Raw genomic sequence first — 22,174 nt, 5'->3', positions numbered from 1 at the left:
GGATTTGATTAGTTTAGATTTCCTACAGGCCCTTTGGCCCAACCAGTCCGCACTGACCCTCCAAAGAATAATCCACCCAGACCCATTTCCCTCTGACTAATGCACCCAATACTATGGGCAATTTAGCATGGCCAATCCACCTGACCTGCACATCTTTGGACTGTGGGAGGAAACCAGAGCACCCGAAGGAAACCCATGCAGACACGGGGCGAATATGCAAACTCCACACAGTCAGTCGCCTGAGGCTGGAATCAAACCTGGGACCTGGTGCTGTGAGGCAGTAGTGCTAAGCACTGAGCCACCGTGCTGTCCCTATTAGTTTAGTTTTGGAATATGGTCACATGTGCTAGTTGGACTGAACGATCTGCTTCCATGCTGTATGACTCTATAACTCATTAGCAGCTTGGAGATATGGGAGTGTAGAGCCAGTGGTAGGTTGCAATAAAACCTGTGTTATCACTGAACTTCGAATCACAATGTTAGGATGATATAACTACTCAATAATGAACATTCTGATACTTATTTTGCTTGCAAACTTATTTATTTGCAACGTGATTAACCTTTTGGCACAAAGAAAACTCATAGCATCATGAAATCAGGGAGCTCAATGTCATGTTTCAGATAGAATTAGTTTATCAAGGACGTAGCTGTGACTGCTTATCTCTCCCTGTGAGCTGCATGTGAGGAAAACTGTTTAATACTCCCTAATATTTGCTAACCCACTACTGATGTTGTTGCTATGACAATCCTTTTAAAAGTAAGGTTTATGGGGTTCAGTGGGTCAGACATTGACTTGTTGCCAGTGTTAACACTGACTTGTTTCCGCTGGGGAGAGGGTTCAAACGTGGTTGAAAGGTTCATGTCTCTGGTGATTGTAAGGGTCCAAGTGATTCAGGTGGTAACCCTCTGCCTCTGAGCATGGTGGGCATGGATTTGGGTTTTGCCCAACCTCCTATTTGCCTGTGCCGGGATACGGCACTGTTGGAGGCACTGTCTTCCCAGTGAGGCAATCACTGGGAGCTGACTGAGTTTCCCAGGCAACGTATACCTTGTAGGTGGTGGACCGGCCAGGCAGGAAAGGCAGGGGATGAGTTAACTTGGGCAGAATTCCAAACATCTGAACAATGTACTCTCTTTATTCCTATGGACAGAGCCATCCCCCTTGCCCTGCTCATCTAACTCTGACCCCAGCACTGGGGCAAATCAAGTCTTGAGCGTCCCCCCACCATGGGACACAGCATCTTTTCCTTCCAGTCCATCAATAAAGGTCTCTGAGTCTAACTTAACAAAACGGAAGGTCGGAGGGTACTACTCTTGCCCCATCCTGGTTTTAAGTTCCTCCCAGATGTCTTTAGAGTCATAGTCATACAGCACCGACAAAGACCCTTCGGTCCAACGTGTCCATGCCAACCAGCTTTCCTTAATGAATGTAATCCCATTAGCCAGCATTTGGCCCAATTCACTCTAAACCCTTCCTTTTCATGTGCCCATCCTGATGCCTTTTAAATGCTGGAATTGTATCAGCCTCCACCACTTCCTCTGGCAGCTCATTCCACACACACACACCATCCTCTGCATGAAAACATTGTCCCTGAGGTCCCTTTTATATCTTTTCTCTCTCACCTTAAAACTATTCCCTCTAGTTTGGGACTCACCCGCCCTAGAGAAAAGACCTTGACCATTCACTCTGTCCACACACACTCTCCCTGCCCCCCCCCCATAATTTTATAAACTTCTATAAGGTCACCCCTCAGCCTGTAATCCCAGTGCAGGACATCTCACCCAAACCCCCTCCCTCTACAAAGCATTGGCCCCAGGCGGTTACCCCAAATCACTCTACCCAAGTCACAGTTCTGCTTATGGGAATTCTTGAGGTTGTGAAAGGCGCGATATCAATGCCAGTCTTTTTTTTAATTCACCTTTTCTTTTGCATCACCTCTTACTGTGATATTTGCAAACAATTTTATTTTGGTTTTACGACTGGAAGTGTATATTAACAATCAGTGTTCCAGTCGTTAACCTTCAATGACCAGAGGTGAAACGATGACTGTGGCATTATCCCTGTAAGTGGATGGTATGATTATCCACCTCTGATTCCCAGGGGAAGTGGGGTGTGTGATCACTGCCCGTCTGATCTATTGTAATGAACTTGCTTATCTCCCTTTCACACCTGCCAGTTCAGTCATTGTAACTGTTTCCAACAGGTTTATTATGGGCTGGCCCCAAAGAATTCAATGGCCATGCAAAATATCGGTGCTAAAGTCGCTGTTAAAACGGCATAAATTAAAATCGATTGTAACATTAAAGTGCAACAGCCAGAAGGAAGCCTTTCAGCTTGTCATAGCCCAGCTCTTTGAAACAGTTTTACAATTTATTCTATTCCCTCGCATTATTCCTGAAGTCCTGCACATTTTCTCTGTACAATATCCATTTCCTTTTCGAATGTAATGGTTGTATGAGCAAATTGGTACTGGTGACAGCTGATTTACTTTATTTGTTCACAGGATGTGGGCATCACTGTCCAGGGCAACATTATTGCTCAAGCCCAATTGCCCTCAAGAATATGTACATAGTGACATAGTGTCATAGAGATGTACAGCATGGAAACAGATCCTTTGGTCCAACCCGTCCATGCCGACCAGATATCCCAACCCAATCTAGTCCCACCTGCCAGCACCCGGCCCATATCCCTCCAAACCCTTCCTATTCACATACCCATCCAGATGCCTTTTAATATTGCAATTGTACCAGCCTCCACCACTTCCTCTGGCAGCTCATTCCATACACATGCCATCCTCTGCATGAAAAAGTTGCCCCTTAGGTCTCTTTTATAGCTTTCCCCTCTCACCCTAAACCTATATCTTCTAGGTATGGACTCACCAACCCCAGGAAACAGACTTTGTCTATTTACCCTATCCATGCCCCTCATGATTTTATAAACCTCTATTAGGTCACCCCTCAGCCTCCGACGCTCCAGGAAAAACAGCCCCAGTCTATTCAACCTCTCCCTTTAGCTCAAATCCTCCAACCCTGGCAACATCCTTATAAATCTTTTCTGAACCCTTTCAGGTTTCACAACGTCTTTCCATAGGAAGGAGACCAGAATTGCATGCAATATTCCAAAAGTGGCCTAACCAATGTCCTATAAAGCTGCAACATGGCCTCCCAACTCCTGTACTCAATACTCTGACCAATAAAGGAAAGCATACCAAACACCTTCTTTACTATCATATCTACCTGTGACTCCACTTTCAAGGAGCTATGAACCTGCACTCCAAGTTTTCTTTGTTCAGCAACACTCCCAGGACCTTGTCATTAAGTGTATACATCCTGTTAAGATTCCTGCCTACAGATCTGGTGTCTTAGAGACATAGAGTCATATAGCATGGAAACAGATCCTTCAGTCTGCTAGTCCATGCTGACCATTTTCCTGAACTAAACTAGTCCCACTTACCTGCATTTAGCCCACACCCCAACAAACGTTACCATTCATGTACTTGTCCACTTATTTAAATGTTGTAACTGTATCTCACAAGGGAAGTTGGTTGGGCAATAAATGTTAGGCTTGCTGTTGTTATCCACACCATATGAATGTGTTGGTGGGTGGGGGGTGTGCAATAATTCCACGGTTGCTAATATCAGAAAAAGCATGCTCTTGGGAAATGGAACTGGTTGCCTCGTTCCCCTGTTTATGTGTTTGTGTGTGTGTGTGTGTGTGTGTGTGTGCTGGCAGGAACTGGATAATTACTGGACCGCCATGCAGAAGATGGCTGAGGACATCATTAACCTGAGGAAGGATGTCACGAGGCTGGAGGTCGAAAACAGCAAACTGCGGAGTGAGCTGAGCTCTCATCAAGACCTCGGCCGAGTTCTGCTGGATGACACCGACATTGATGTGATGACTAAAGCAGAAATAGCTGACAGAATAGGTCTGGTTTTAAAGTACTCGTACCGTCATTGTGAGCATACCGTTGAGGTAAAATCGGTGATCGTGTCCCCGATCTATCTAGTTTTCTTTTATTTATAGTCTCAGAATCCCAACAGTGTGGAAAGAGACCTTTCAGCCCATCAAGTCTGCACCAATCCTGCATCCACCTATCGCCTTCCCACCTTCCTTCTCCCCCAGTCCCACCCCCCACTATTTATCTCTCAGCCCCCTTCCCCTCCACATCTCTGATGAAGGGCTTATGCCTGAAACGTCAACTCTCCTGCTCCCTGGATGCTGCATGACCTGTTTTGCTTTTCCAGCACCACTCTGCACGAACCCTCTGAAGAGCAAGTTTAGTTATTCATTCAGGGAGATGTGGAAATCCCTGGTTAGGCCTGCACATGTTACCAATTTATCCCTAATTGCTGTGGGTCTGGAGTCATGTGTAGACCAGGCCAGGTAAGGATTGCAGGTTCATTCCTAGAAGGACACTGATGAACCAGATGGGTTCTTATGACAATCAACAATGGATTCATGGCCATCATTAGATTTTTAAAATTGAATTTAAATTCCACCATCTTCCATGGCAGGATTGGTGCCCAGGTCCTCAGAACATTATCCGAGTTTCTGGATTAATAGTCAAGTGATAATGCCGCGATGCCATTGCCACCCCTTCCCAGACCCAGACCCTCCCTATCCCAGTAATCCCATATTTAGCATAGCCAAACCACTCTAACGTGAACATTTTTGGACAGTGGGAAGAAACTCACACAGACTCAGGGAGAATGTGCAAACGCCACACAGACTGTCACCCGGAGGTGCAATCAAACCCGGGTCCCTGGCGCTGTAAGACAGTGGTGCTAACCACTGAGTCACTGTGCTACCTCAGTTATGCTCTCCAACAATGTCAATAACACAGGCTTTCATAGCTGGCTGATCAACACTCTGGACCATGAGATAATATAAAATAGGCTTTCTGTGTAAAGATTAAAGAGCTACCCACTGAGTAGCTCAATAGTATTTTATTAAATTAAGCTGAACCCATCACTTCCATGTCACTGATCTTGGGGCTACATTTTCTGGAAGGCGTTTTTATCCTGCACTTGACTTCCTGTCTGCAGAAAGAGACCAATCTGTCCTTCAGGCCCATGGTAGTTCCTTGATGAACAACTATTCTTAGTCCCCGTGTTGCTGGATTAGTAAAGGGACTGGTTCTCATTGCTGTTAGAAACCATCATCTAAATTGTGTGGGTGTGGAACTGAACTTTAAACCTCTTTTCATTTGTATTTTTGCTTATTTGATTTCCAGTTTTGTTAAGACAGAAACTGGCCGCAGAGACTGCGGAGCTTCTGAATTGCAAAGACAAAGTACAGCAGCTCCAGAACGAATTGATACGGGTGAGTCGTGGGGGATGGAAGTGTGTTGTGTGGATGATATTCCTTTTAAGGGCCCTGGGCTATCCAGACAAATCAGGGATGTCTCAGCCTTGATGCCTCACCTACACATCCAGTGATTGGGGCGGCATGGTGGCTCAGCGGTTAGCACAGATGCCTCACAGTGCCAGGGACCCAGGTTCGATCCCAGCCTTAGGTGACTGTCTGAGTGGAGTTTGTATGTTCTCCCTGTGTCTGTGTGGATTTTCTCCCACAGTCCAAAGTTGTGCCGGTTATGTGGATTGGCTATACTAACTTGTGCGGGATGGATGGGTTAGCCAGGGGAAATGCAGGATTACTGGGATAATGTCGTGGGGGATGGGTCTGGGCCGAATGGTCTGCTTCCACAGTGTAGGGATTCCAGGACCCTTTGGAAAAACTGGTCTGACTCCGTGAAGGGGTGGGCCATGTCGATCTCCTCAGTGGAGCTGGCCAGGGTGAGGAGAGCAGAGGGGCGTGGGTTGGTGACCAGGTTGGGTACTGTGAAATATAGGAAACCCCAGGAATGGGGTCAGGAATCGCAGCACTGGCACATGCCGTCCTTTAGAAAGGGATCCTGAGTCATCTTGACTTGGCAGAAATCTAAGCTATAATTCCGATTCAGCGTGTGGGTGGGAGTGGTCTGGAACCTGCAGGTGGTGGTGGTCTTGCCAACTGTCGGCTGCCCTTTTCCTTCCAGGGTGGGAGGTTTGGAGGGCGCTGGCAGAGGAGGTTTGCTGAGCTGCTGTAGTGCATCTTATAGACGGCACACGCAGCTGCTACTGAGCATCAGTAGTCAAGGGAGTGAAGGAAGCCAGAAAGTACAGAGTGCCAATCAAGAAGTCTGCTTTGCCCTGGATGATGTCGAACCTCTCGAATGCTAGCCATAAGATGTAGCGGCAGAAGAAGGCCATTCAGCCCACCAAGTCTGCTCTGTCATTCAATGAGATCACAGTTGATCTGATATTCCTCAGCTCCATTTTCCTGCCTTTTCCCCATAATCCTTGATTCCCTCGTGAATTAAAAATCCCTCTTACCTCAGCCTTGGATTTGCTTAACGACCCAACCTTTCCAAGCCCTCTGTGGTAAAGTGTTCCACAGATTCACCACCCTCTGAGAGAAGAAATTGCTCCTCATCTCTGTCCTAAATGAGCAACACCTTATTCTGAGATTATCTCCTTTGGCCCTAAACTCTCCCCATCCACACTGCGAAGCCCCCTCAGAATCCTGTGTGCCCCAATAAGGTCTCCTCTCCTTCTTAAATCCAATGCATACAATGTCAACTGACTCAACCTGTCCTGATAAAACAATCCCTCCATACCCAGGATCAGCCGAGTAAACCTTCTCCAGAATGCCTCCAATACCAATGCATCCTTTCTGAGATAAGTTAGTCAAAACTTAGTGTTCTTAGAGCTGCGCCTATCCTGGCAAATGTATTGGTATTCAATCACACCACTGACTGTAATATTATGAAGAACTGACCCAAATTAAATCTGATTTGTGAAAAGTCGTAGGCACTAAGTATCTGCAAAATCTTGGCATGACGTAGCTCTGGCAAACGTGTGTTGAAATATTGACGTTTAATATTATTGTGTCCAGATTCCATTGCTTAGTAATGGCTATAGTATTAATATCCTGGAGAGCCGAGACGGCTGGTCATCAAAGATAAATGTAAGAATTTACAAGGAAGGCTTTAAGGAGGCCTTGTCGGCTTTTAGAGCGGTAGAGGGCGTTGAATGCTGATCAGTTTGAAACTTGTAACATTATGAATTGAATGGATCACATTGATCCCAGGGACATTGCTCATTGTGCTGAAGGATTGCAAAGATACGCAACTTTTAAAAAAGAGTACCATCTGTGTAAGAGGAAATCCAGGTCACTTTAAGGCTAATAGATTTGGGGAGTGAGTTATGAAGAAGTGCCAATGGGGAGAATAAGGCAAATGGGGCATGAGGCAATCCAGGACAAAACATTGTCTGTGGGATGATGTGAACAGTTGATTTTTTTGTCTTGATCTTACAGAAAAGTAACATTTTTGTTGGTTTGTAAAAAAAATTTACTCATGAGACATGGGAGTCTCTGGTTGGACCACCTCTATCGCTCATCTTTAGCCCCTTAGCGTGTTTCTCAGGTTGCTAATCTAAGCCTCAATGGCTGGCATGGTGGTTACCTTTGTTCAGTAAGACCCCAATATCATTGTTGTTTGCTCTAGAAGAACGATCGTGAAGCTGAGCTTTTGAAGTCACAGAAAGCCCATCAGCAGCAGCTGGCTGCGCTGCACAAATACCAGGAAAAAATGCACAAATCAAAGATTCTGGAAGACACCATACGGCAACAGGAAAAGGTAAGGGAGTTGGTGAAGAGTTTGTAACTTACACAAGTTGCAGTTTTTAAAGAGACATCTCATTTGGGTTCTGGGAAGGCTGAACATGACTTTCCATTTAACAGGTCCTGCCTAATTATGTTTCTTTTTATTTATTCACGGGATGAGGGGCGTCACTGACTGGGGCGTCAGCATTTATTGACCATCCTTAATTGCCCTGGAGAGGGTGGTGAGCTACCTTGTGGAACAACTGCAGTTCATGTCATGTACATACTCCCGCAGTACTGAAGGAGCTCCAGGATTTGATTCAGCAACAAAGTTTTGGGGGATGGAGGGAATGGCACAGTGACTCTGCGGTTAGCACTGCTGCCTCACAGCACCAGGACCGGGGCTCAATCCTAGCCTCAGCTGTCTGTCAGTGTGGAGTTTGCACTGTGTCTGTGTCAGTCCCCTCTGGGAGCTGTTTCCATGCTGAATGCCTCTAAATTCCTTTGTAATGTTAAAGACCTTGAGATAATCTCTCACCTGCTCTTTTCTAAGGACAACAACATCCTGGTACTTAGACTCTCCTGGTTCTGGTGTCCATTTTAGCAATCATTGTTTGAACCAAACTCAGAAACTTAGCAGGCAATGGAACTTTGCGGGTAGGGGAGGAACACTGCTGTGTGTCCCGGCTTGTAACAGGTCATGAGAGCCTCCAGCTCATCAGGAGAAGAATCTCTCAATGAATTCCTACTAATATTTCCTTTACACTTTACCATGCTGTAGCATGTCTTAATTAATTACTTTTGACTGTTCTAATGTAGGTACTAGTTTTGATGTATAGAATCATAGAGTCATAGAGATGTACAGCATGGAAACAGATCCTTTGGTCCAACTTGTCCTTGCTGACCAGATATGAAAATGTGTTGCTGGAAAAGCATCCAGCAACACATCTAGCATCTCCAGCATCCGCAGTCCTCACTTTCTCCATGCTGACCAGATATCCCAACTCAATCTAATCCCATTTGCCAGCACTCGGCCCATATCCCTCTAAACCCTTCCAATTCTTATACCCATCCAGATGCCTTTTAAATGCTGTAATTGTACCAGTCTCCCCACTCCATAGATGCACTACCTTCTGTGTGAAAAAAGTTGTCCCTTAGGTCCCTTTAAATCTTTCCCCTCTCACCTTAAACCTATGCCCTCTAGTTTGGGACTCCCCCACTCCAGAGAAAATACCTTGTCTATCTATCCTATCCATGCCCCACATGATTTCTTTCCTAAAAACTAAAAAAATGCAGAGATTAATCTTATTTTCTTTCTCATTTCTTGTTTTGTTGCACAACTGGGGTATGTTATTGTACTTAAAGTTTACAAACCCCTGTCACGAGAACATTCTTGTTTGACAGTTGAGCAAATTTTATTATTTGAGTGACTTGCTGGTATCATGGAGATATCCTGGGATCCAGTCAGTTTCATACCTTCACAGGTTTAAGCGCAGTATGGTTTAGATTCGGAATCAAGTGCTCTCCACACTTTATGAATGGCATCCAACCGATCTATCAAATGTCATTTGTTGTTGCAGGTTATTGAAAGAATGGAGACTCTTCTGGACAAAAAGTTGAAAGAGAGACCGAAAGCAAAGCCTGAAGCATCTAAAAAGCGTACGGGTAAATTCAAGTGACAAACAAAGAAATAGGGGCAGGAGTAGGCCATTTGTCCCCTTGAATCTGTTCTGCCTTTTAACAAGATTGTGAATGATTTTCACCTCTACTCTCACAGTATAGTCGCTTTGACTCTGTCAGGGTTCAAAACTCTATCAACCTCATACTCACTGAACTCTCTGGGGTCAAAAATTCCAAGTTTCACTAACTACTGAGTGAGGAAATTTGTTCTCATCTCTGTCCTAAATGGATGAGCTCTTGTCCTGGGTTTATAACCCCGAGTTCTGCAGTCAGTTGAAACAGCCTGTCAGCATCAGTTGATTGAAGCATTAAGTTTCGGACAACATTCCGGCATGTTGTCAGTAAATGTTCACATCTGAAATGTGACATACAGGTCCTTCTGCTGTAACACAGCAGTTATGTTCCTCTGCAACCTTGCACTGTGGAAAACCACGCTGTAGAAAACCACCACTGTAGGAGATTACTAATAGAAAATCGCTTACCCATTCAATAGAAAGATTGCGTTATCCAAACAACGTCCACAATTGGCCAACCGCGTTATAGCCAATTTGTGTTGACCAGACATGTGTTACAGCAGAACAACCTGTAAGTCATTTAAGAACAAAAAGACATATCAAGGCCATCACATCCTGAGATATGAAGGACTTGAACCTGGCCCTTCTGGCCCAGAGGTAGAGACATTATCTCCATGTTACAAGTAACTTAGTCATGTTGAAAAAAAGCTTTTAGTCAATCTGTTACGACGCACCTCCAGAGCAGGTAAGACTTGAACCTGGATTTTCTGGCCTAGGGGCACCGACACTACCACTGTACCACAAGAGCCCAAAGCTTTGTGATGTGTGTTGACAGTGAAATTAGTGTAACTTAATGAATTGATTGTTGGTGTAACTGGGTGGCCATGTTGCTCATGGTTCTGACAGTGCATTGGTGTGTCAGTAATGTATAATGGTGAATACTGTTTGCATTTGTATAGTGAGTACTGAAGACAACATAAGGAAAGAGGTGGAGTCTGTCTTGTTGGCAGAGAATGCCCGGCTGAGGGAAGAGATTGAAAGGTTACGCCTGCAGCCTGTGCCCATCGTAGTTCAGCATCCCATGCATTCACAGAAGGTATGATTCCTTTATCCAATAAATGAGATCTGATTAACATGTGGACTCTACATTCTTTAACATTTTAATTGACTGGAATCTAAGAGTTGAGAGTGTGGTGCTGGAAAAGCACAAGAGGTCAGGCAGCACCCGAGGAGCAGGGGAATCGACGTTTCAGGAGGAAGCCCTTCATCAGGAATTCTTGATGAAGCACTTATGCCCGAAACGCTGATCCTCCTGCTCCTCGGACGCTGCCTGACCTGCTGTGCTTTTCCAGCACCACACTCTCAACTCTGATCTCCAGCATCTGCAGTCCTCACTTTCTCATGGAATAAAAGAGCTCCTAATTTACTCTACACTGGCTCGCTCAGTTGCTGGAATTCATGAGGGGTATGGATAGAGTAAATGCTGGTTGTCTTTTCCCGAGTTTGGGGGATTTCAGGACTAGCGAGCACATTTTTAAGGTGAGAGGAGAGAGATTTAAAAAAGACACAAGGGGCAAATTTTTTACACAGTGGATAGTTTGTGTGTGGAATGAACTTCCTGAGAAAGTGATGTGAGTTCAATTACAACGTCTAAAAGACATTTGGATAAGCACACGAACAGGCAAGGTTTGGAGGGACGTGGGCCAGGAGCAGGCAGGTGGGACTAGTTTAGTTTGGGATTAGGGTCGGCATGTTCTGGTTGGACCAAAGGGCTTGTTTCCGTGCTATATGATTCTGTGACTCTATGAATTCTTCACTGAGCTAAAATGTTTTGAATTTTGGAACCATACAAGGACTCAAACCCATTATCTAACTGATTGGCTTTGCTTCACTGTTGGCAATAGTACCTTCCACTCGCTTAAAACCTCCCTCTGACATTACTGCGGCCTGAAGAGATATATTTTGTCCAGTTTTGTTTTTGAAGAGGGATTTTAAGACAGAGGTGGAAAGCTGTCTATTGAAAGCCCTAATAGTCAGGACTCCGGGTTCTTTTTAAAGTAGTAGTCCTGATGAAGGGCTTTTGCCGAAACATCGAATTTCCTGTTCCTTGGATGCTGCCTGACCTGCTGCGCTTTAACCAGCAACACCTTTTCAGCTCTTTTTAAAGTAGAACAATAGAACCCTAAATGGAAGGGTCAAGTTGCCACAGAACCAGGAGTTTTAGTTTTTAGTTTTTCAGTAGCAGTTGCTGGGGTCTTGAAGCTGGGTTTGGAAGCTGCAGTATATCTCTCCCTGCTATTCTCTCTCTCTCTCTCTCTATCTCTATCTCAGATTCTTCTTGATTAATTTTCCGACTGGACTGTACAGTTGCCTGTGAGACAATCAGATTTTCTGAATTTGCCTTTTGTCAAGAGTGTCCTTACTCGACCCAGAACATTAACTCGGATTTCTCTCCACAGACGCTGCCAGACCTGCTGAGCTTATCCAGCAATTTCTAGTTTTGTTGCTAATCTACAGCATCTGCAGTTCTTTTGGCTTTTAATAATCCAGAGGTCCTGGCTAATGTTCTGAGGACATGGGCTAGAATTCTATCAGGGCAGTTGGCAAAATTTGAATTCGATCCAAATCTGAAATTAAAAAGGTGGACTATTTACATCTATGTAACCATTGTCGATAAGTGCGGCAGGGCGAAGGGGGCTGGGAGGTAAATAGGAGGGTGGGGGTGAGGTAGCGGGGAAGGTGATATGTGGTTGCAGGTTGGGGATGATGATGATGATAAGTCAGAGTGGATAGCTGGGAAGGAATATGGACTTCGTCTTCCCAGCTACCTCACCCCCACCCTCACTCTCCTATTTATCTCTCAGCCCCCTTCCCCCCCACTTCACATTCCTGATGAAGGGCTTAAGCCTGAAACGTCAATTCTCCTGCTCCTTGGATGCTGCCTGACTGCTGTGCTTTGTCAGCCTCTTCAACTCTGATCTCCAGCATTTGCAGACCTCATTTTCTCCTAATCTATGTAACCACCGTCAATTGACATAAAAGCTAAAAATAAAACCAAACTGCAGGCGCTAGAAATCTGACTGATTCTCTAATGTCCTTAAGGGAAAGATATCTACCATCCTTGCCTGGCCTGCTGTACATGTGACTCCAGACTCACGGCAATGGGGTTTGAAGGCCAAAGGATGCTGACCTAGCCATCAATGCCCACACCCCATGAAGGAATATAAAAAAACCCTTTCTTTACGCTGATCTTTTAACTGCCCTGCTCTTTCTTTCAGGAGTCCCTTTCTGACTCGGAGAAATTAAATCTCTTAGCAAGATTGGAGAAGACTCAGAGACGTGTACAGACACTGGAGACGCTGGTACGTAGACTTTGAAAGATGCTTTCAGCTTGCATCTCTCCACACTCCATACATTGCTGTGAGCTGCTATTTCCCCACTCTTTGAGGTGTTGGACTGCAGGCAATAATGTAGAAAGGTAGCCTGACTGTCTGCTCTTCCACTAGGAGTCTGTGCTGGAGCCAACATAGGCCAAGGCACCAATTCCTTGAATTTGCACCCTTGGCCCCAGAGTGCTGGCCTGGGTCTCAGTGTTACTAGCACAATGAGATTCCAAAAATAATGGAATCCAAATGCATAACAGTCTTTTAGAAACATAGAAAATAGGGGCAAAATTAGGCCATTTGGCCCTTCAGTGTGATCATGGCTGATCATTCAACCCAATACCATCTTCCCACTTTTTTCCTCTGATTCCTTTAAGTTTTATGAGCTACATCTGACTTCTTCTTGAAAACACTCAATATTTTGGCCTCAATTGCCTTCTGTGGCAGAGAATTCCACCACCCTCTGGGTGAAGACATTTCTCCTTATCTCAGGTCAAAATGACCAATGCTTTATCCTTAAACTGTGACTCCTTGTTCTGGATTCCCTGGTCATCAGGAATGTCTTTCCTGGATTTACCCTGTCTAGTCCTGTTATAGTTTTATAAGTTTCTATGAGAACCTAACCCTTCTTATTCTTTAGACCCCCATGAAGGTGATCCTAACCTGTCCAGCCTCTCTTTGTATTTCAGTTCTGCTATTGCAGGATTCAATCTGGTGAACATTCATTGTGCCCTCCCCACAGATAAAACATACTTCTTCAGATAATGAGACCAAAACTGCACACAGTATCCCAGTGTGGTCTCACCAAGGCCCTGTATAGATTAGATTACTTACAGTGTGGAAACAGGCCCTTCAGCCCAACAAGTCCACACCGACCCGCCGAAGCGCAACCCACCCATACCCCTTACCTAACACTACAGGCAATTTAGCATGGCCAATTCACCTGACCCGCACATCTTTGGACTGTGGGAGGAAACCAGAGCACCCAGAGGAAACCCACGCAGACACGGGGAGAACGTGCAAACTCCACACAGTCAGTCGCCTGAGGCGGGAATTGAACTCAGGTCCCTGGCGCTGTGAGGCAGCAGTGCTAACCACTGTGCCACCGTGCCGCCCAAATTGTATAATTGCAGAAAAACACCTTGCTCCTGTATTCAAACCCTCTCGCACCATGACGGAATCTCCACGCTGTAACATCTCAATGTCAATTTGCACCAACAGTTGCATTTGTTCTAAAGAGGAGAATGAAAGTGGTCTCCAATCTCAAACAGAAAGTGCTGGAGAAATTCAGCAGATCATAGAAACTGAAAGAATTGCAGATGCTGTAAACAGAAACAAAAACAGAAGTTGCTGGAAAAGTTCAGCAGGTCTGTTAGCATCTGTGAAGAGAAATCAGAGTTAAAGGTTCGGGTCCAGCAACCCTTCCTTAGGAGATCATAGAATCCCTACAGTGTTGAAGCAGGCCACTTGCCCCATTGAATCTATACTGACCCTCCGAAGAACAGACCACTCACTACCCTACCTTTGCATTTCCAATGGGTAACACACCTAGTCTGTACATCCCTGGACACTATGGAGCAATTTAGCATTGCAAATCCATCTAAACTGCACATCTTTGGCCTGTGGGAGGAAACCCATGGAGACACAGAGAGAATGTGCAAACTCCACACAGATAGTCACCCAAAGTTGGAATTAAACCCAGGTCCTTGGTGCTGTGAGGCAGCATTGCTAACCACTGAACCATTAATGACCTGCAGAGAGAAATACAGAATGAATGTTTTTGAGCCCAGTGACCTGCTGTCAGGACTGAAAGCCACTGGCAAATGGTGGTATTTATGCTGGTGATGATGGGTGGGGATTAGAGGACGAGTGAGTAGTTCAAGGAGATGATGCCAAGGGAGACAGAGAAAATGGAGAGGCAAACAAAACAATTGATGTTAAGCTGAGAGGGAGATAAATAATGAGGTGGGGGGTGGGGCTAGCAAAAAGTCTAAGTAGTTGAAAATGAGTTGGCTGTGATGGGAGCAACCACAGCAAAACGGGATGTGGGGATGCAGGGGGTTGGGTAACGAATGTGAAGAAAAGTGTTCACTCTCTGAAATTGTTAAACTCGGTGTTGAGTTCTGAAGGCTGTAAGGTACAAGATAGAAAGATCTTCCAACTGTGTCGCAGTGCTATCTCCCCTCACAGCGCAATTCTCTCTGCCATCCCTGGGCCTTGGGTTGTCAGAGAGAGAGGAGGAGGAGGGAATGTGAGAAGGAGCAGGGGCAGGAGATTGTGGGGTAGCTTCTGGTCAAAGTCATTGAGAGGTCCCCCCACCCTGGGGTAATAGTTGGGGCAATGGTGCCTATTCAGTGGCCTCAGTAATGGCCGCTCCTCTCCATGGCAACTGACTACACCCCCAATCACAATGAGCCCACCTCACTTCCCATTTCCATGGTGACATTATAAGGGGAGAGAATTGTGGCCTCACACTGCTTGGGAACTCAAATGCCTTCACGGGGTAACCAGGGCTGATGGGGTGTTAGCTTGATTGAGTTTTTTGAAGATGTAAGTGAATAGATTGATAAGGGCAGAGGGGTAAACATTGTCTAAATGGACTTTAGTAAAGCCTTTGACAAGGCTCTGCATGATAGATTAATTAGTAAAGTTAGATCACGTAATCCAGGGGAACCTTGCCAATTGGATACAAACTTTGCTTTTGATGGTAGGAGACAAAGTGTGGTGGTGGAAGGTTGTTTTTCGGATTGGAGGCCCAGTGGTGTGCCCCAAGGATCGGTGCTGGGTCCCCTGTTATTTGTCATGCATATGGATGAGAATATAGGAGGTGGTTGGTAAATTTGCAGATGACACCAAAATTGATGGTGTAGTCAACAGAGAAGAAGGTTATCTAAGATGCAATGGGATCTTGATCAATTGGGCCAATGGGCTGAGGAGTGGCAAATGGAGTTTAATTTGGATAAATACGCAATCTTGTATTTTTGTGAAACAAACAAGGCGGGACTAATACAATTAATGATAGAGCCCAGGGTGATGTTGTCAAACAGAGAGACCAAGGGGTTCATGTACATAGGTCTTTGAGATTGGTGTTACAGGTAGACAGGGAGAAAGTGAATGCCTCGTCTTCTGCCTTGGGACCCTCCAACCTCATGGGATCAAAGTGGATTTCACCAGTTTCTTTCATTTTCCTTCCTCCCACCTTACCCCAGATGCAAACCTCCAACTTGGCACCACCCTCTTGATTTGTCCTACCTGTCCATCTTCCTTCCCACCGATCCGCTCAACCCTCCTCTCCAACCTACCACCTTCACCCCACCTCCATCTATCTATCACGTTCCCAGCTACCTTTCCCACAGTCCCACACCGCCCCTCCCCTTCGCATTTATCTCTCAGCCCCCTTGGCCCACAAGCCTCATTCCTGATGAACACCTTATGCTTGAAACGTCGATTCTCTTGCTCCTTGGATGCTGCCTGACCAGCTGTACGTTTCTAGCACCACACTCTTGATTCTGGTTAATAAGGCATTTAACATGCTTGCTTTAATTGTTCAGACCATTGAATATAGGATTTTAAATGTTATGTTGAGGTTGTGTAGGATGTTATTCAACCCACTTTGGGAACTAAGTCCAGTTCTGGTCACCCTGCTATGGGGAAGGATTTTATTAAATTGGAGAGGGTTCAAAAACAATTGACCAGGATGTTGCTGGGACTGGAAGGATTGAGTTATGAGGACAGGCTGGGACCTTTTTCACTTGAATGTACAAGGTTGAGGGTGACTTTATAGAGGTTTATAAAATCATAAGGGACATGGGTAAGCTGAATAGTCTTTTCCCCAAGGTGGGGGAGTTCAAAACCAGGGCACATGTTTAAGAAGAGAGGGGAAAGATTGAAAAAAGGACCCGAGGGGCAACTTCTTCACAAACGGGATGGTTCATATGTGGAATGAATTGCCAGAGGAAGTGGTAGATACAGGCACAGTTACAACATTTAAAAGACATTTGGACAAGTACGTGAATAGGAAAGGTTCAGAAGGATATGGGGCATATGCAGGCAAGTGGGACAGTTTAGTGAGGGAAACTTGGTTGGCATGGACTAGTTGAACCAAAGGGTCTGTTTCTATGCTGTATGATCTTATGAGCTGTTGTTCCTCTAGCTTGTGTTAAGCTTTGCTAGAGTGCTGCAGCAGGCCTGAGACTGAAATATTGGCCTGGGGATGCAGTGGTGTATTGAAGGCTGTTTGTGCGGCTGGAACCTGCTGGAGAAGAGTTACACCGGAAACGCTGACTTCTTCACCTCCTGATGCTGCCTGGCTCGCTGTGTTCTTCCAGCCTCCTGCCTGTCTACTTTGGATTCCAGCATCTGCGATTTTTATTGCCTCTAGCCTGGAGTGCAGTGTCATACCACAGGAATCAGTGCTAGGGACCTTATTATTGTGGTTCTGTTCGCCAAGCTGGGAATTTGTGTTGCAGATGTTTTGTCCCCTGTCTAGGTGACATCCTCAGTGCTTGGGAGCCTCCTGTGAAGCGCTTCACCTTATTGTTGGTGATCTTCATAAATGATGTCATGGTGGGGAATGAAAAATGGGCTTGTGCAATGACACATAGATTGGTTCGATGGTTGACAGCGGGGAGGAAGGTGTTAGATTATCGGAGGATATACGTGGATTAATCAGGTGGGCACATCAGTGGCAGATAAATGGGATGTCTGCACTTTGGAAGAAGTAACAAGACAAGGGAATACTCAATGAATGGCAGGACACTATGAAGGCCAGATGAACAGAGACATCTTGGATTGCTTGTCTGCAGGTCCCTGGCAGGGCAGATTAGTAACGTAGGTAACGCAGCAGGCAGGATGCTTGCCTTTGTCAGTTACAACATAAATGAAAAGGACAGGGAGGTCAGAGAGCTGTACAGAACTTTGGTTGAGCTATAGCTGGAGTACTGTTTGCAGTTCTGGTCACCATGCTATAAGAAAGATGTGATTACACTCGAGGAGGGTGTGGAAGAGATTCACCAGCTTGGTACCTGGGATGGAGCATTTCAGTGATGGAAGAGAGGCTGGATAAGCTCAGATTGGTTTCTTTGGAGCACAGAAGGCGGGGGGAGGGGTGTTGTTGATAGAGGTGTATAAAATTGTGCGAGGCATGAACGGGATGAATATAAAGCAGCTGCTCCTCTTATTCGAAGGGTCAATAACAAGGGGTATAACTTGAAACTGAAAGGCAAGAGGTTTGGATGAGATTTGAGGAAAGTGCTTTTCACCCAGGGGACAGTGGAGCTCTGGAATGCACTGCTTGGGAGGGTCGTTCAGGCAGGAAACCCCACAAACATTAAAGTACTCGAATGAGCATTTCAAGTGTCATAATATTTAAGGTTGTGACACTAGTGCAGGAAACTGGGAGCAGTGTAAGTATTGTGTATTTTTGGCAAGATTCACTTGATGGGCTGAAGGCCCTGTTCTGAAATGTACAATTCTAGGAACACTTACCTCTTCCTGAAGCAATGGTAGTACAAACTGTGAAAAGATTCTGAAGTGTTTAATGTGAATCTTTAGTAAAAGAAAATGTTTAAGCAGCTTTATTCCCCCTGTGTGGCTTGGTACATTGATGGGACTTTGATGAAGTTGTTCATGTGTTGGCAAGCATTCTGCCAAAGGGAGTTCCTCAAAAATGCAGAAATCTTGCTCAGAAAAAGGCATTTGGATTGGTATATGAATAGGAAGGGTTTGGAGGGATATGGGCTGGGTGCTGGCAGGCAGCACTAGTTTGGGTTGGGATATCTGGTTGGCATGGACGGGTTGGACCGAAGGGTCTGTTTCCATGCTGTACATCTCTATGACTCTATAACTGAAGGTAAACTAAATCAGAGAATTGGATCCATAATTGATTCATTACCTGCCAAACACTATAGCGGTCAGAACGGAATGGATGTACTTTAAGGAAAAGTGTCACTACCATTTCCTCAGGCCAGTGAGGGATGGATGGTAAGAAGTCCCAGAAGATTGTGCACATGGACATCATGTTTCTGCAGAAATGCAAGAAAGTAGGAAAAATCCCAAAACTATTCAATATATTGCACCAGTGTGTGACACTATGATCTTTTGCTATAAATTCTGTATCCTATGATTCTACTCCACTAGCTACCTGACGAAGGAGCAGCACCCTGAAAGTTTGTAACTCCAAATAAACCTGCTGGACTATAACTTGGTATCGTGTGATTTTTAACTTTGTCCACCCCAGTCCAACACTGGCACCTCCACGTCAGGAAGATGGATGTGAGGGATGAACAATTTTTCTTTAAAAATTGAATAAAGCCAAAGTAAATCACCGTGGACATTGGAAATCCGATATTCTCCAATCCTAAAAGCCATATTTTTGTATATACCTATTATGTAATTTGATCCTAATGACAGGCTATGTTCAGATTAGAAGTCAGCCTCAATTTTTCTTTCCATAATTGTACACTTTCCTTGCTAGTATCTCATAATGAAGTGCAAGACATCAAACAGGTGATGGGTTGGGAAGGTTAGTGGGATTTAAACGCATTCCCACTCCTTGCATCGGAAGCAAGATTGCCATTTTAACATGTCAAACACCCGCATCCATGGTAATGGTGCATGATGTGGCAGATAAGTGGACCCTTGTTTTTGGTGAGATTTTTTGAGGCTCAGAATATTGATTTCATTGCAGATGTCTCCACGAAACTGTGAAATGCAGGTAAAGCTCAGTGGGTTGGGCATAACCTGTGAAGACAGAAATCAATCTAACATTTCAGGAATAATGTCAGACCTAGCAGGTTTTAAAACAAAAATTTAAATATTAGTTCACCTTTTGACATGCCATGGTGAAGGTTCCTACCAGCAGGTGTAGTTGTTGATGAATGATGAGCATTTTGCTGCAGTTGGGTTAAGCAACAGCAAAGTGATAAATAAGAGAAGTCAGAAACTACAAATGTTTTGTATCTGATTGGAGAACAGCTGGAAACAGGTGCAATGGTAGAGCTGAACATGTGAATTGGCAGGAGTAGTTACCCCCTGAGCTTGCTAGCCATTCATCAGGATCATAGCTAATCTGATTGTGGCCTCAATTCCACCTACTCCCTGATAACCTCTGACCCTCCTTATCAGTCACCAATGCACCTACCTCAGAACTGAGAACGTTCAAGGACCGATCTCAGCTTTGTGCTGGGCTAGAGTGTTTCAAAGACTCCCCAAAGGACAGTCCCTTCTTTACAGAATTTTCTTCTTCTTTTCTTCATTCATGAGATGTGGGAGTTGCTAGTAAAGCCCACATTTGTTGCCTTTCCCTATTTTGCCTTGAGAGGCTAGCTCAGCGAACAGTTTAGTTTCAAGTTGTTGTGTGCAGGACAGGCTAAGTAAGGATGGAAGGTTTCCTTCCTAAAAGGACATGGATTTTTATAACACTAGATTTCAATTCCAGATTTAAATTCTTCCAGCTGCCATGGAGGGATTTGAATTCATGACTCTAGGGTTTTAATTAAACCTGGACTACTAGTCCAGTGACTTTATAACCTCCTCCCTCTTGACAGATACCACAAAGCTTACAGAGTATAGTATTTGCATATTTTTCTGTTTTCCAAAGTAAATGGAGCATGCTGGTGGATGATTGATATATTTTCTGCAGGCAAAGCAGTTTTATTAGAACAAAGGAAAACCAAAAGGTTTGATGCATTAGTTCATTGTGAAGTATGTAAATTGTTACCAATCCAGGTACATGTTAATAGTTAAGCCATGCCTTCTGCTGGAAATAACTGATCTTTATTTCTCTCTACTGTTTATTTGGTAGTTGGAGGAGAGTTCGCGGAAATGGGGGAGGGAGAAACAGGAGATGTTGACAAGGATCTCGGAATATGAGCATGGTTTTACCAGAACCTCTACCATCGTGTTGCATGACTTTCCCTCGGTGAGTGAGATTGTTCTCCCAATGCTGATCATCTATGGCAAACCTTGGTATCCACTACATGTTTTTGGAAAGGAGTTTTGTTTTAATAAAGAGCTTTTTGGAAGCTGAGAAACTCAGCGAGTGGGCAAAGTTGAAGACCACTAGGATGAAGTGAGTAAATAAAGATATCAATTAGGAAATTCTGGCAATTTAGATTTCAGATCCTCTAGGTCAGAAGAGGAAATGATGACCGATGGCAAAAAGATATTCTACATATCTTTCTAGAATGTATTACATAGCATTGCTGTTTGCCTCAGCTGAATGCATGCTCCCTCCAAGCTCTTTTTCTTTTTAGTTTTGTACCTTTCTCTCTCATGTGTTTATATTATTTCCTCAAATTCATCCATGCTTTGTACCTCAACAACTTCAGGTGGTAGCGAATTCCATATTCTAAATCAATAAATTTCTCTTGACTTAATTCTCAAATTTATCAATAATTATTATATAGCTTTTGACTACCTCTTCATGAGTCCCTTGAAGTGAGGAGGATGCCTACCATGGAATACGAAAGAGACCAGTGTGTGGAGTCTATTAATATGGGGAGATTGTTGCACTGCAGCTTTTCTGGCTGAGTAGCTGATTCTCTTGCTCTTACGGCCTGCCATAGACATGTTGCGTGGATTTACAGGTTGATAATCAAGTATGGTACAAACACGTCTCCCATGGTCAACAAGTCCAGGAGTAGAACTTGAACACTCAGCTTCTGTCTCAGAGGTTGAGACGTTACCCACTGCACCAAAAGATGTTTTGTTTTACTACTGCATATCTCCTAGCATTCAGTTAAAATAAAGTATTGAAAAGGCCCTGATGTAGATTAGGATTGTACTTGGTATTTGCTACTTTTAATAGTTACCCTTGCCATTTTAACAGAGAAATGCATCAGACTCCATTTTGATCCGAAATCGACATGGAATGCTTGATCCTTTGGCATGAATTTCAAAAGAGGATTTCATCCACAACATGTTAAGAGAACATTTGTGTGCCGAGTCAAATTGTAAATGAACATCGCAGATGGTAACTAAATCAGAGCTAGTCATATTTATTTACAACTAAAACAAATTGTGCTTCCTTGTAAAAGATTCCTCAAAGCATTGCTTTTAGACTATTAATCCAGTGACCCAGGTAATATTCTGGGGACCTGGGTACGAAACCCACTATGGCAGATAGTGGAATTTGAATTCAATAAAAAAAATTTGGAAATTAACAGTCTAATGATGACCATGAAACTGTTATTAATTGACTGAAAAACCCATCTGGTTCACTATTGTCCTTTAGAGAAAGAAACTGCCATTCTTACCTGTTGTCCTTTAGAGAAAGAAACTGCCATTCTTACCTGGTTTGGGCTACTTTTAACTCCAGATCCACAGTAATGTGGTTGACGCTTAATTATCCTCTGGGCAATTAGGGATGGACAATAAATGCTGACACTAACATCCTGTGAGTGAATAAAATGAATATTCTGGCTTGTTTTCAACATAGAGCTCTG

At 44.4% G+C, this 22,174-nt stretch overlaps 1 protein-coding gene across 1 annotated transcript in view; it reads left to right on the top strand.

Annotated features, from left to right (window-relative positions):
- Window positions 1–21,621, top strand: part of ccdc33 (coiled-coil domain containing 33) — a 271,296-nt gene extending 249,675 nt beyond the window's left edge. Inside the window, exons 18-25 of the mRNA XM_060853677.1 lie at window positions 3,734–3,929; window positions 5,238–5,326; window positions 7,554–7,685; window positions 9,232–9,316; window positions 10,305–10,441; window positions 12,627–12,707; window positions 20,533–20,649; window positions 21,559–21,621. Of these exons, the coding sequence (XP_060709660.1) occupies window positions 3,734–3,929; window positions 5,238–5,326; window positions 7,554–7,685; window positions 9,232–9,316; window positions 10,305–10,441; window positions 12,627–12,707; window positions 20,533–20,649; window positions 21,559–21,621 (900 nt within the window). The remainder of the gene's footprint in view (window positions 1–3,733; window positions 3,930–5,237; window positions 5,327–7,553; window positions 7,686–9,231; window positions 9,317–10,304; window positions 10,442–12,626; window positions 12,708–20,532; window positions 20,650–21,558) is intronic.
- The last annotated feature ends 553 nt before the right edge of the window (window positions 21,622–22,174 follow it).

The sequence above is a fragment of the Hemiscyllium ocellatum genome, chromosome 42 (assembly GCF_020745735.1).
Source record: "Hemiscyllium ocellatum isolate sHemOce1 chromosome 42, sHemOce1.pat.X.cur, whole genome shotgun sequence".
Lineage (NCBI taxonomy): Eukaryota > Metazoa > Chordata > Chondrichthyes > Orectolobiformes > Hemiscylliidae > Hemiscyllium > Hemiscyllium ocellatum.
The sequence above is the reverse complement of the archived record's forward strand: the minus strand, read 5'-3'. Positions and strand labels throughout refer to the sequence as shown.